General features: G+C 40.0%; 1 protein-coding gene across 1 annotated transcript in view; it reads right to left on the bottom strand.

Moving 5' to 3' along the window:
- Positions 1–522: 522 nt before the first annotated feature.
- The window catches only part of SNX25 (sorting nexin 25), a gene marked incomplete at its 5' end in the record, with an annotated part of 32126 nt that continues 18397 nt past the window's right edge, over positions 523–14251 (bottom strand). The window contains 7 exons of the mRNA XM_010170815.2: positions 523–1400; positions 2254–2354; positions 5216–5397; positions 7248–7314; positions 8525–8642; positions 13366–13530; positions 14059–14172. Of these exons, the coding sequence (XP_010169117.1) occupies positions 1326–1400; positions 2254–2354; positions 5216–5397; positions 7248–7314; positions 8525–8642; positions 13366–13530; positions 14059–14172 (822 nt within the window). The remainder of the gene's footprint in view (positions 1401–2253; positions 2355–5215; positions 5398–7247; positions 7315–8524; positions 8643–13365; positions 13531–14058; positions 14173–14251) is intronic.

Below are 14251 nucleotides of genomic sequence, written 5' to 3'. Positions count from 1 at the left end.
TTTACAGCACCTGTTTGTATTAGAAACAGTTGAAAACCTTTTGGCTAGGAGTGTGTATGCCTCAGTAACGTTATGCTGAATGTTTTACCAAAAGATCCTTTGATTAACCACTAGGAAATTTTACTGATTGCTATGGTGAGCTTGCACATTTCGAAATACAGATTTACTTACAAAGCTTCAAATGTGCAGAATTTGGCTTGCTTCGTAGGACTGTGCCGTGACTTGAAAACTTTTTTGAAACTGTTGGAGCAGGCATCTAGATGTTACTAAAAACACTGATTTAAATATAGCATACAGGTTTTGTGTACCTTAAGCTACAGCCAGTCTTAACTGCAAGCAGTTTTTCTAAGAGCACAATTGTACTGAATTTAAAATAATGAGTGTCACCTAGGGATTTTTGATGATGTTTAATTATTTAGATGTGCATTAAGACCATATTTACATATTTTTACATAAATTAAAAAAACACTGAAGACATCATTTTCTTTCCATGTATAAAATAAGGGAAAGATCTGAAGGTTGTTTGAAATTGGGGTATTTGAATAAAACAGCCCTGAGTAATATCAGGGAAGTTATTAGTGTGGTTTAATTAAATGTCTATTTAATCATTCATAGAAGCAATTCATAAGCACTAAACTCTGAACTAACACTTAACACGGGCATTCTGTTAGGACATACCAGTTTACAATACATATTTTCGACACAGACTTCAAAGTAACGTAAATATTCCTTACGAAACCAGTGCTGTCAAACTCATTCATTCGTTGCCAGTACAGCCACATTATCAAGTACTGCAATCCAGTTGTGTTATTTATTGCTTACAAATGCTTCAAACTACGGGAAATCTTTGGTAAAAACAAAATTGATAAAATTTTCACAATAGCTTTACGTGTAGTATTGCACGACAAGGCTTTTTCAATACACAAGAAAAAAGGAATGCTCAAATCCTCAGTGAGGAAATTAGAACTGTACAACATTCATTAGTTTACCACTATAAGCAAAATTTCTTTTCATAAATGTTTAAAATATTTTCTGGTTTCTTTCAGCTTATATGAACATTTATTTTTCAATCTATATTTGAAACAGAAGAGTAGTCAAATAGAACCATTTAAATAAAAATTGGCAACTATACAGCATTGTTTTGTCTACCCTACTACAGCATCAGATCTTTTCAAGTCTGTTTACTTCACAAAAAACTCAAGAGGAAAGAAAAACGCTAAAAATAATCATAGTCCTCAGCCCTCTATGGAAAAGAGGAAAATAAGTTTCATGTCTATTACTGGACATAGACATTTCTCTAGTGGTCCAATTGTGCAGATTCAAACCTAAGTGGCATTAAGCTGCTCTAAATGAGCTCTTAGCTCAGGACACAGTTCAGTTAGCAGCAGTTCCAGCAAAACCTGAAAAAGAGAAAAGAGTTACGATGAGCTCAGGCGCCAAATGAGAGTTTCTTCTTCCTTTCTGACATATTCAGAGCATCACAGATAACAGAAGCAAGCAGGGTCATTCTACTCATCATTCATATAACTACTTTTCTTTCACCCTACAGATAGCATGCACCCTACAGACAATATGGGAAATATCTTAAGGCTGAAAGAAGGCAAGGGCCACAGGCAGCTGCTTTCAGGTGGGCATTTCCCACCTGGTATAACCTGATGCTGTTCTGTCAAAGCCAGAGTATCTACATCAGCAAGCACCAGGGCACGGACCCCCTGAGCAGGCCGTGTCCGCTTCTCTGCTGAGGCTGTGTTACGCGACTGCTGAAGGAAATGAGCCAGAGGAGACCGACAGTGAAGGTATTATACTTGAATCCAGCTGTACACTCCAATCAGTCCCAACCAACAGTAGGGGAGTGGGACTTCTGGAGAGCTGTAATGTCCTTACTGTGAGCCAGTCCTGGAGCTCTCCTTCTCTAGGATTCTCCAAGGTATGTTTATTTTTCTCAGCTACATGAAGAAATTAGTTTGCAACTTATGAAGTCGGGCAAGTTGGATGTCACAGAGGACCTCTTTTAGACAAAAGCAATACTGTTTTCAAACTTAAAACAGCTTTTTGTTATTCAAAATTAGTCAAATGATGGAACCAAGTACATTTTTGCTGACACTTTAATAACAAAAAAGTTCCTTGCACACAGAAAAACAGTCCAACATAAATCTCTGCAAAAACAAACATCCCGGGCTTTACTACTGAGTGACTCTAGCTCAGCAGTTAATGGGATTACAAAGTTAAAAGGGTATTCTTCTGGTTACTCACATAGAGTAGATGCTTGTTAGCCTTTCTTTCTTGCAACGCATTGAACACCTTCACTACGCCATGACGAGCATTTTGTTGTCCAACAAGACTCTGCAGCGTATCTGCAACAAACATTACCTCAGCTCATACTGTTTCACTCATGCTAGGCAAAGCCTCCAGCTAACCTACTACCCCATAAAGGAGGGGAAAAAAAACCACTGCACTTCATGGCCCTCAGTTACAAGATCCATGGTCCCCATTCACCAGCCTTTCAAAAACACACAGGCAACTTGGGTCACAGGTTGATACCCTTATTCTCAAGTTACCCAAGTTAAATAATAGTGTATGCATCTCAGTGACAACATTTTAAGTGTTTTAAGATGATATACAGTATGCCTTTTACGTAGTTCACCTTGCAGAAACAAGTCCAATCTCATACATTATTAAACCATTTACTTAAATGCATCTTCAGACACAAAGATAGAATTCCTGCAACAGTTAAAACAGATTTAACACGTCAATTGCCTCTCAATCTTCACAGAAATCACTTCCCACAAGTAAGCAGGTAGGAGAATTCTAAGTCAATTATTTACATTTTGGATTAAATTTGAGAATAAATAATGATTCAACACTTCATCATTAATTTAAAATGCATTCAGCTATGTCCTGACATATCTCTCCAAACTCAAAAGCAAACAAAACCACAAACCAACTAAGGAAGGGTATTCTAGGTAAGTAGGTGAGTATATAACATAGAGAGTAAGTGGAGGATTGTTTACACATCAAGTAATGAGTATTTTGTATGCATACTTCCTGCTATTTTTGCAGTAAAAGTTGATTAAACAAACAACCTAATGCAAGGGGGTATATGAGATAACTCAGTGAAGCCACAAAAGAGCTCATTAAAGTACATTCTGTTCCGATGGAGGGGAGAGAAAAAGCGTTCGAGCTATGTTTAAATGCATTTCCAATAACTGAAGGGAATTAATGTATTTTGTTTCTTCCCAGTTAGGTGCCTTTGGGTTTACATGATCTTTGAAGAGTCAGAACTATGTAACTGGACTCCCTGTCCTGTGAAGGGGACAGGATGGAGCATCTCAGAACAGTGCCCTAGAAGCATGCATACTGAAGAGGAAGCTGCCTGGGCCTGGGAGGCAAGGTTAGGCAAAGGAAACCACTGGAAACTCCACTCAATCTAGGATGTATTCTACCCAGGCTGCAGGTCCCTCTAATATTCAGTGCCCTGAAACCTCCTACAAGAAGCAGACAGCAACACGCAACATTGACAGCGTGGGTAGACCTCCCTCTTCAATTTTGAAATATAAGAGGAAGAAGTAATTGGGGTAGTGTCATTCTCCCTATTTGTCAAATAGTTCCAGGTAGTAGAACTACCTGGTATTTGCTCAGAGAGAACCAGCAGAGTCTTGAGTTTGAGGAAATGAAGGTTACCAGGAGTGTAACCTGGATTCACCAGGCAGAAATCATGCTTGACCAATCTTATAGCCTGCTATGATGGCATGACTGGCTGGGTAGATGGGGGGAGAGCAGTAGATGTTGTCTACTTGACTTCAGCAAGGCTTTAGACAGTGTCTCCCATAATATCCTCATAGATAAGATTAGGAAGTGTGGGTTAGATGAGGTGACAGTGAGGTGGATTGAGAACTGGCTCAATGGCAGAGCTCAGAGGGTTGTCATCAGCAACACAGTCTAGCTGTAAGCCCGTAGCTAGCGGTGTCACCCAGGGGTCAGTACTGGGTTCAACACATCCATCAGTGAATTCATCAATGAACACATTATTGTTCAACATATTCATTGATGACCTGGATGACAGGACAGAGTGTACCCTCAGCAGGTTTGCCAGCTATACAAAACTGGGAGGAGTGGCTGATGCACTGGAAGGTTGTGTTGCCATTCAGTGACATCTGGATAGGCTGGAGAGCTGGGCAGAAAGGAACCTAGTGTAGAGTCCCACACGTACGAAGGAGTAACCCCAGGCACCAGTATAGATTGGGGGTTGACCTGCTGGAAAGCAGCTCTGTTGAGAAGGACCTGGGAGTCCTAGTGGACAGCAAGTTGACCATGAGCCAGCAATGCATCTTTGTGGCCAAGAAGGCATGGTATCCTGGGGTGCATTAAGAATAGTGTGGTCAGTAGGTCAAGAGAGCTTATCCTCCCTCTCTACTGTGCCCTAGGGAGGCCACATCTGGAGTGCTGTGTCCAGTTCTGGGCTCCCCAGTTCAAGAAAGACAAGGAGCTACTGGAGTGAGTCCAGTGGAGGGCTACAAAGATGTGTAGGGGACTAGAGCATCTCTCTTATGAGGAAAGATTGAGAGAGCTGGATCAGTTTAGCCTGGAGAAGAGAAGACTGAGAGGGGATCTTACCAATGCTTATAAATACCTAAAGGGCAGGTGTCGAGAGGATGGGGCCAGACTCTTTCCAGTGGTGCTCAGTGATGGTACATGGGGCAGTGGGCACAAATTGGAATATAGGAAGTTCCATCTGAAGATGAGGGAAACACTTCTTTACTGTGAGGGTGACAAAGCACTGGAACAGGCTGCACAGAGAGGTTGTAGAGTCCCTTTCTCTGGAGATGTTCAAACCCCACCTGGATGCAGTCCTGTGCAACCTGCTCTAGATGTACCTGCTTTGGCAGTGGGGTTGGACTAGATGATCTCCAGAAGTCCCTTCCAACCCCTACCATTCTGTGATTCTGTGACTTAACTTAGGTTCCTTGATGAACATTACATATAGACAAGAAGTACAATATTATTGATGGGCGCAAACTTCAGTACTCGAATCCATGCTCCTTACCAGACAGACAGGAGAGGCAAAGAATAAGGCCAAAATTATCCTTATTTATGCAAATAACCATAACTTATATCTCTACAGGAAAAATCTAAAATCCAGTAGAACAGTATTTGATTAACCAGTTTCCTTACTAGTTATTACATCCACGATTAAGCAGAATGAAAGTGATCTCACCTGGAATGTTTTCAAGTAGTTTTTGCTGTGCTCTCTGTTTTGTCTCTTGCTTTTGTTCATCGCTCTTGGCTCTCGGCGGTGGTGCTAACTTTCCATTTGGCCAAAAAGCATCTCGAAACACACCAATGTAGTAAACAAGCATTGGTTCACTGAACATCCAGTGTATAGTGTCACGGATTTGCCTGTAAAGAAGTGTAGGAGGGAGCACATCAGAGCTGGTCTTTCACATTTTATGCAGATTTATTCTTTTTACTCCTGAAAATAGTGGAAGCAATGCTCATTTTCACATAATTATCCCAATTAATATGAGCTGATTTCATCAGCATCACAGCAAGTCGTATTCAGCTCTGGGTGCTCTAGGATCTAGATCACTCCAGATACCTGACTGAGATGTGGAGAAGGCTACATTTCAATGTAATCCACAAACATTACGAATGTATTATGAATTACAAGTACTACACTGAAATGTGTATATATATTTCAAGGATGGGCAGAACAAAGCCTCCACTGGGTAAAGACATAAAAATAGCTCACTAATTGCAGGGCACTCCAAACTAGTTGCATGCACAGCCGTGCCTGGTGCAATTAAAACAGCAAGTTCCCTCACAGATACCAACAGCACATTAGCGAAGGGATTACAGATGGAGAGAGCAGCCTCCTCCTGTGGCTGCAGGCACTCAGTGTAGCCTTCAGCACAAAGAGTCTGAGGTAGACAGCAGGCTCCAGGCAACACTGCTTCACTGTGCCACAGTACAGCCAAAAACCTTAAGATCAAGAAATGTAAAAATTCAACAAACAGGTAAAAAGCTCTGTAGCAACTTTGCGTGTATGCTGTGCTCACGCACAGACTCTCTTTGTCGTGCCCCTGGTGTCTTTCACGCTAGTTATCAGTAGTGTGTGAACAAATGAACTGATTGATTTAAAACGCAGCAAACAGATACTGTCAGAGACCATCAGTTCACCAGGAGTCAACTGCGTGACTTCCCATCGCTTCTCGTCCAATTTACTGCTACAGAACATACGTGGGAGGTTTGAAAAGCCACGCTGGCAGGTGCAAATTTAGTCACTGACTGGACTAAGGAACAGCCTGTTCTGCTGGTACCTTTCTGGGCTGTGACACCTACCTGGGTAATAGTCCCACTGCTACACCAACGCAAAACAATGCATTTCATCAGATTCCTGGTGGCCCTTTGCCTATGTGAATGTGCTACAGAAATCACAGATTCATAGCCTCCCATCAGCAAAACTTCATCATGCTTGAGAGCATCAGTACTGATCGAAGAGTCATGAGAAATGTGTTTGTATCAATCATCTGCTCTATTGAATCAAGTTTTACTGTAAGTCTTTGTATCTGACAAGAAACGGAACACTTCTCTAAAATTTTTCTGAGCAATGATGCAGCTTTCCACATGAAAGGTGTGTACAGACACACACTTACTTCACAGCCTTATCCAGGCCTCACTTGGCAGGTGTGTCTTCAAATGATACAGAAAAACACCTTTATAAAAACACATCACTGTTACACAGGTACAGGTTTCACATTACAAGTTAATGATTCTCATCGTGTATAAACATTTCAGTTACTTCAGAGAAATATGTATTCGATTTGAAAGAAATTACTTAAAACAGAAACTCAGTTTCAGATCTGGCAAAAATTTTCATGGGGCTCTAAGACAAAGCACAAGCTAATAAAAGCCATTCAGAGCCAGGCTGTTCAGAAAAACAGCATAGCAAGTAATATTTTATGTATGTACATAAATAAATCTATACAAGTATTAAAAAGAATATCCCATTAAATACTGTGTTCTTCCAAAAGCAAAGTCCTGTGTAGGGGAAAAAATAAGGAAAAAGGTAATTCGCATATCTGTGCCTTCTCCAATCAACATAACATATTTCTAAATTGAGCTGTAGGAATCAAATGCATATTATCATATACAACAGAATGTCCAGATTTTTTTTTTAACAGTTCTGCTCTCAGCCTTTTTTTCAACAGAACAATGATGCAGGTTCAGTTAAAGTAACAGATACTTACTTGTTGATAGTTCTTCCAAAAGTGACCTGTACTAGTGCAATTAATGTTTTCCTGACCCACTTGAACACTGGAAAATGACAGAAAATAAAGATCAGGAGGCTAATAGCATTAGGGAACCCATGGTCACGTCCAAAACCTTCCCCCCTGCCCCCCTCCCATAAAAGCAGCCCACCCCTACAGTAAACACATCACTTATAATGCTTTGTAAGATTCCACTAACTGTACATGGATCTTATTTTTCTTGACTGCCTTCCCTGGACTGTTTGCTATACTGTTTTCAAGTCCTGCAGATTACATAAACATATCTGTAATATGCACTTGTAGTTTAAACTGTAAACTTTTACGTTGAAGAATATTTCAAGTTTATTGAGCCATACAACTACCTAAAACCCTTTATCTACTAGAAAAAAAGAAAGCCCCTCAATATTCACACCCTTTTCATACCTACTAGTATAATGGTATACACACAGCAGCATCACTAAAATTCTGAAAACATTTTCACTCAAATAAACTAAGCAGTTAGCTTTTTATTACAAATAAGGGAAACAAATGTGAGTGCTTCCTAGTAATTACTGGTTAATCTTTCTTTCATGCTGTTCACCATCAGCACAAGAAAGTCTGTATCTGGAAGATACATCTGCCATTTTTGGAAGGTGCTGCATTTTGTAATAGTTCCCCTGTAAATAATTTTATAGGGCATCAAGTGTGGCTGCACATTCAAATAGAAACAAAAGTAGTTTCTTTATTACCTTCATTCAGTTACATAAAGGAGGAAAAAAAAATCTGGTACTGAAAGATGTCACAATTCTAGCATCTTTTCCACTATACAAACTGTAGAAGTGGTAGGCATACATAATACACTTAAAATGGACATTAAAATTATGTTGCTTTGTCAGTGACATGTTCTGTAATAAAGACATTTTCCTTCCTCATGATTCATACATTGTAACATGCAGCCTATTTACAGAAAACTTACATTTGCACTTTTCTGGTTTTTCCAGGTTTGGTTTTTTTTAATGAAAAACTTAAGGATATTGAATGCAAATGCTCTCCCTGCCAGTTACATTTTCATTGCCATGGTATATCAGAATTTCACTTTTGAATGAAAGCACCGAAGTTATGAACTAGTAAAGAACAGCTCTGTTCCAAACAAACCAGCTATATAGATTGCAAAAAGAGCTCCACTTATTGAAACGGCAGAAAAATCTGAATTACAAAGTGCCCCAGATTTCTTGGCCAATAGATTCCACTAGCAAATAAGCAGGTTTACAGCTTACTTCCTCGCAGCTCAAAAATCTCTCCAATCAGCATGAAACATGGTTCAGCAAGAGAGTCCCTTTTCCCATCCACCTCCTCTCCATAGTCTGACAGGTCGCTATCATCTTCTGTTTCTTCCTAGGAAGAGAGACACAACATGGGTATGCACTGCAGTTCTCCATCCTTCCAGAACAGATTTAGTCACTGCCATGCTCTGCGGAAGGAGCACAGGCAGCCCTCTCAGGAAAGGGCATTAGAACCATCAACTCTGCTGCTGACAGTATCTGGTAAACAGGAACCTCACCAAGGAGTCTGAAAAGGGATTGCACTTCCATCAGACAAGAGTGATGAGGACACTCTGCACTGCTGTAGTCATCATCACTGCTAGATCTTCTGGTAGCCAAGTACTGCTAGGAAACAGTACTGTGAAAACTATAAGGAGATGGTACTCAAAGGTGTTTGTGATTGCAAAGCCTCCTCTGACACAACAACCCATGAAGGATATCCAGGACGGGGAGCGAGGCAGCTGGAGCTGTTTGCAACGCAAGCAGCTAGGAAGAAGGTGGGGGAATCTGGTTATTGCATAGGGTGAAGCAGGTAGCTGGTTCCCCCAGAAAGCAGACAGGGCCTTGCACAGCTGAAGCCACTCAGCAGAATCAGGTACCAGCAAGTTGTCCTTGCAATAAGCCAGGAACCAAACCCATCCACAGAAGAGGAACTGGACACTGCAAAGATGAGCACCATTAATAAGTACTAGTCCCAAGCAGAAGCATAATATGATGACACTTAGTGACCTGAGCCTGAGGATATGAGCTCAGGGTACCAAAGGGAGTAGAGTTATTCAGAATAGACTCACAGGAGAAGAATGGATTGAAACACCTCAGTTTTGGCAGTACCATTGGCGGTTGTTGCTCAGTATTGTGGAGATGTGCTTCAGCATCAGGACTACACCACGTGCCATTACTTGTGGCAGCCAGCACATCTCTCTGCTTTCCTGGATCTTCCCCTGCCCGCCTATGCTTAGAGCAAAGCCGTAGTGAGGTAGACCTGACCCCACTGAGGCTGGTGCAATGCCACAGCCCCTGGTTCAGGAATGGTCAGAATGGCACGCAGAGGCAAATTTTCTTTCTACAGCCCTGGTTTTCAAAGAAATCTATCATCTCTTCCTTTGTTTTCTGTTCTTCCCTACCATTCCATCATCTAATACTGCTTTTTCTCCCCGCCTCCCCTCATAAGCTGGTCTGGAAAACCTGCTTCATGGCTCTATTTCCCCTGCATTATTTTGGTGTCTTTCTTAGCCCTATTCTTATGGTCACAATCTTTCAGTCATCCCTTGTCTGTCTTTTGAACTCTGATATACATAGAGCATCCCACAGTGCCTCAGCTGTACATCAGCTTCTCTTACTCCTTTCTCACACCCTCCCAAATGTACCCACCATTGACTTCGGGTCCATTTCCAGTCCCTGAATCTTCTCCAGGCATGGCACTGCACAGTAGGCTATAAATAAGTAACTCCACAGTGTTGCACATTCCAACAATTACATATCCTGTACCCTTCACTCCCTGTGTCACATCTGGCATTTTCTCTAGCGCTGCTCAAGATGCTGCTTCTCTCCTCATAACCAGAAAAAGAAAAGAAAAAACCCCACAGCACTGAAGTGCCCTGTGAATGTCCACGTAGACTCCCCTGTTTACTGAATTTCATAGCTTGCTGAGTCCCCAGCTTTTAAAGCTTTCTGCTAATATTAGGCTAAGCTGTGGCTAAGGGCAGGGAACAAAAAGCCACAATATACTGACAAGAAATACCACATAAGGAAACCACAAATCATTATGCATCTTACCACACAAGCACACAAATTCACTGATGATGAACAACAGAGATTTCTCCAGGGACACAGTCTAAAGCAAACTCCAGTCCTGCTCACTATCTCCCTCTGGTCAACAGGCTTCTTGGCCCTTCATTATTTTAATTATTCAATACATTTTGTTTTATTTAATTTTTCTTAGTAGACATGATTCCATATTTTCATTAAGTACTTGGGCAACAGAACAGAAAATAAGTTTACTGAATCTGTAGTTGAGCCCACAGGGTGCAGTTTGGTAAAGACAGATGCAAAGCAGCAACAACTCATTGTGCAAATGCAGGAAACAAAACAATTACTGATAAGACTGCAGAGAAAGATCCCAGGGCCATACTGCTGTGGAAAAGCCAAGTGTAATACCAAGATGTTTAAGCATGAACATTGTTTGTATGACATACATACACATATAGATAGAAAAATGTGGGAATAGGAAAACCTAATGGGACCATTGTGTTTCAAATTTTAGTCACTACATTTCTGAGGAAAATACAGATAATTGTCCCAAGTAAAACCGTAAGAACTAAATAAAGCATAACCTAACAAAAACTAGGAGAAACTGGGGCTGCTCAGTCTAAGAAATAAAAGACAAAAGGAAAGTAGTAAACCCTGATAACCTAGATGATCCTAACCCAAACCATTCTGTTTGCTGCACGTAAGACGAGCTAGCTAAAGAAAGGAAACTTAAGTTAGACAGTAAGAAGAGGTTTCTGACCATGAAGATAGCTGAGAACTGGGATATGGTGCCTTGCTTGGCTAGGGAACACCAGTTAGAGGTTTGAAAACATGCTGGATGAACACTGACAAGAATTCTGCTGATACAGTTGAGTCTGCTTGGAGCAGGAGGGTAAACCCTGTGACCTCTCCAAGCTCCTTGCTCTATTTTTCAGGTGCTCAGTGAATCCCCTATCATTCAGAAAACACAATGAGAAGTGTAAACACATTTTCTATCCATCAACACTTCATAAACCTAAAAGCCCTTCCTCTAGATGATATCAACTGCATTTTCTCTCTGATTTGGTTTTGGTCTTGTGAGCTAAGAAATATGCTCTAAAGCCATCCCTGTCCAAGGAGCTGTATATATAAGAGACCTGAAATTGCTGCAGTATCTAATCCCGAAAACAGCACTTAAGAGGTAATATTGTTGCTCTAATGCATATTTGAAAAACGTAAGATGAGATGTAAAAGGCAAAGGGAGAGCTGTATGAAAGCATTCTCTTCTACAAAGTCCAAAATACAAACTAAACCACAAATTCTTAGTTACAAAGAGAACACAACTATAACAGGTTTGTAATGTGTGGTTTAACACAACTAACTTAATGAATAAACTCATACCAAATTATTTAACCCTAATTTAACTGCTTTAGTAACTACTGTCATCGGGCAAGACTGAGCTGATCTAAAGCTCACATTGAAAGACAAGGGTGTCCAAGAAAAATTAGAGCTGACCCCAGACCGCCTCACAATTCCCCTCCCTCCACTTAATTTTATCATTATTTTTTAACGAGGACAAACATTTGCCATACTGATTCAGAGGGTCTAACAGTTTCCTGTACTCCCTCCATCTGTATTCTGTTGTCTCATCTTATGTTTAAGCTTAGGGGAAGGAGAGGAGAGGGAAGCAGAGTTGGTCTTTGCAGTTGCACAGTGCTTGGCATAATATACTCTAGCCAAAATTAAGCTCCTAGGCCCACAAGTAACAAGTAATAGCATTAAATTTAAATGGAGTAAGAAGTTATGTTCCGACTCCTGTTGCTACATTCTCTGTGCATTTGTTGCTCTACTTCCCTCAGTTTTTCAGTACCAGCTGCTTCATTTCTGCTTTATTTCTTTGTTCTCTCTCCTCTTTCACGCACTCTCATTATAAACTCCCTTTCCTTCTCCCTTATTTCCTATCTCTACCTACACACTCACATAATACAATATACATGCAGTCTGGCTTTTTTCTTGAGGATGCTTTTCAATTAAATAGTGAAATACAAATAGCTTCATGCTCCTGTGCTTTTAACAGTTATTTCAGTGAACACACTTTTGTTTTTAGAACTGCAGTACTTCTACCAAAGTGTAAAATTAGTTTCTCAAACTTTCTTTATATTTATTACTCTGAAATGAGACATATGCATTCAGCATCTAGGCACAAATACAGTGCAATTTTGAAAAATGAAAAGATATAGGATTTTCTTACTCCTGAGAGATGCAAGACCAATTTTTTGCCTATTAATAGGACAGAACTGTACAAGTTCCCCATACCTCATTTATCCACTATCCATTAGAAGGCCCATCCACTGCAGACAACTACAGCATGTAACGAAAGAATTATTGCACATAACGTGCAACTAAAAGGGGGATCAGAAACAGCTCCTTGGAGGCTGCATATCTGCAGCATGAACCACACAGAACAGAGAGCCATGGAACTATGATCAGTTTTAGTCAATGAGCTATTTTAGTCACTAATCTATTCTTCATTGTGTTTTGAAAGACAGTGGTTTTTTATGGCTTAGTATCAAATTCTCCAACTGGTTTGCCCACATTGGCTCCTGCCTGTATTTGCAAATTCCCTCAGTAAGCCTGCACCACTTACCAAAATTCTTTACCAAAACCAGCTTTGCTTCAGAAGTTGTCCAGAGATTATTAAGGACACACACCCATTCCCTGCCAAGAGAAGCTTTCTAAGAGAGAACTATTTTTACCTGTCAAAAACCGTCTGAAATGCGCATGCCAAAAGCACAAAAAGTGGGAATTCTGCTATAAAAAATAAACAATTCCACATGGACCACAATTCACTTACTTGTGACAGGTTACATATTTGCCTATATATATTTATCAAAGGACAGGAAAGTACTTTTATTAATAAACACTTTTTAAATTCATAGACAGCTCTTATTTCTGACTCTTTGTTCACATATAGTAAATTAAAAGTGACCTCTGGAAATGCCTTCCAATATTACCTGCCACTTTGGATAAGTAATTAAATTTGTGCAGATTACTTTTCTGCCACTTACCTCCTGATGAGAAAACAAATCACCAGGAAGTCGTTCTAGAAATGAGGAGAGTGAAAAAGATGACTTCTTTCCTTGCACATCAATAACTTTGAGGTGCTCTGGGGAAGGGCTCAAGAAGGCATAAAGTGCTTCACTCTGGCAGAGTCTTTCATCAGAGAGTAATTTCTATGAAAGAAAAATAATGACAGAAACAATACATCAATTAAATATTTCTTGTTAAGGAACAAGATGTGACAGGTCATCCAATAAAACTGATTAAGACAGAGCTCAGAGGTAGAGTTAGAAAAAAAATCCATGTCTCTCACAAAGATACTTCAAAGATACTTTAAGAAGCTAGTTCTAAAGTATTAGAACTAGTAAGATTAAAGTTTTTAATCTTACAAATTTCTTTTAAAATAAAAAAAGTTCTAATTTGTAAGACATTTCTTGTGAAGTGTTGTAGTTAAAAGAGGCAATTACAGGATTCATTAATTATTATTTATTAATTAAAGTTTAAATTAACTTACCACTAGAGGAATTATTACTATCAGCCAAACTCATCTCAACTTCTGACATTTATAGCAGCAAATGTTACAGCTGACCTATGTGTTCTAGGCTCTCTCTTTAGTCAATAGAGAGACAACACCCACTCCAGAGGCATGATTCAATTCTCCTGTTTAGACATCTGTTGTTTTTGTCTTTTTTTTTTTTTACCTGCAGAAAGTTGTTAAGCTGGTTCTTGGATTTCTCCATGAATTTCTGATCTATGGATTTGAAGGGCAGCTTGCTGAGGGAAGGCAACTGAACTTTCTTTAATGATGGAAAACACTGTAGGAGAGAGGAGAGCTCACTTAACATATACATGCAGAAAGACACTGGTGGTTCAGAACAGAAATGAAAAGACTTC

Source organism: Antrostomus carolinensis, unplaced genomic scaffold, assembly GCF_000700745.2.
Source record: "Antrostomus carolinensis isolate BGI_N321 unplaced genomic scaffold, ASM70074v2 scaffold15766, whole genome shotgun sequence".
Taxonomy (NCBI): domain Eukaryota; kingdom Metazoa; phylum Chordata; class Aves; order Caprimulgiformes; family Caprimulgidae; genus Antrostomus; species Antrostomus carolinensis.
This window is presented reverse-complemented; position numbering and strand designations above follow the sequence as displayed.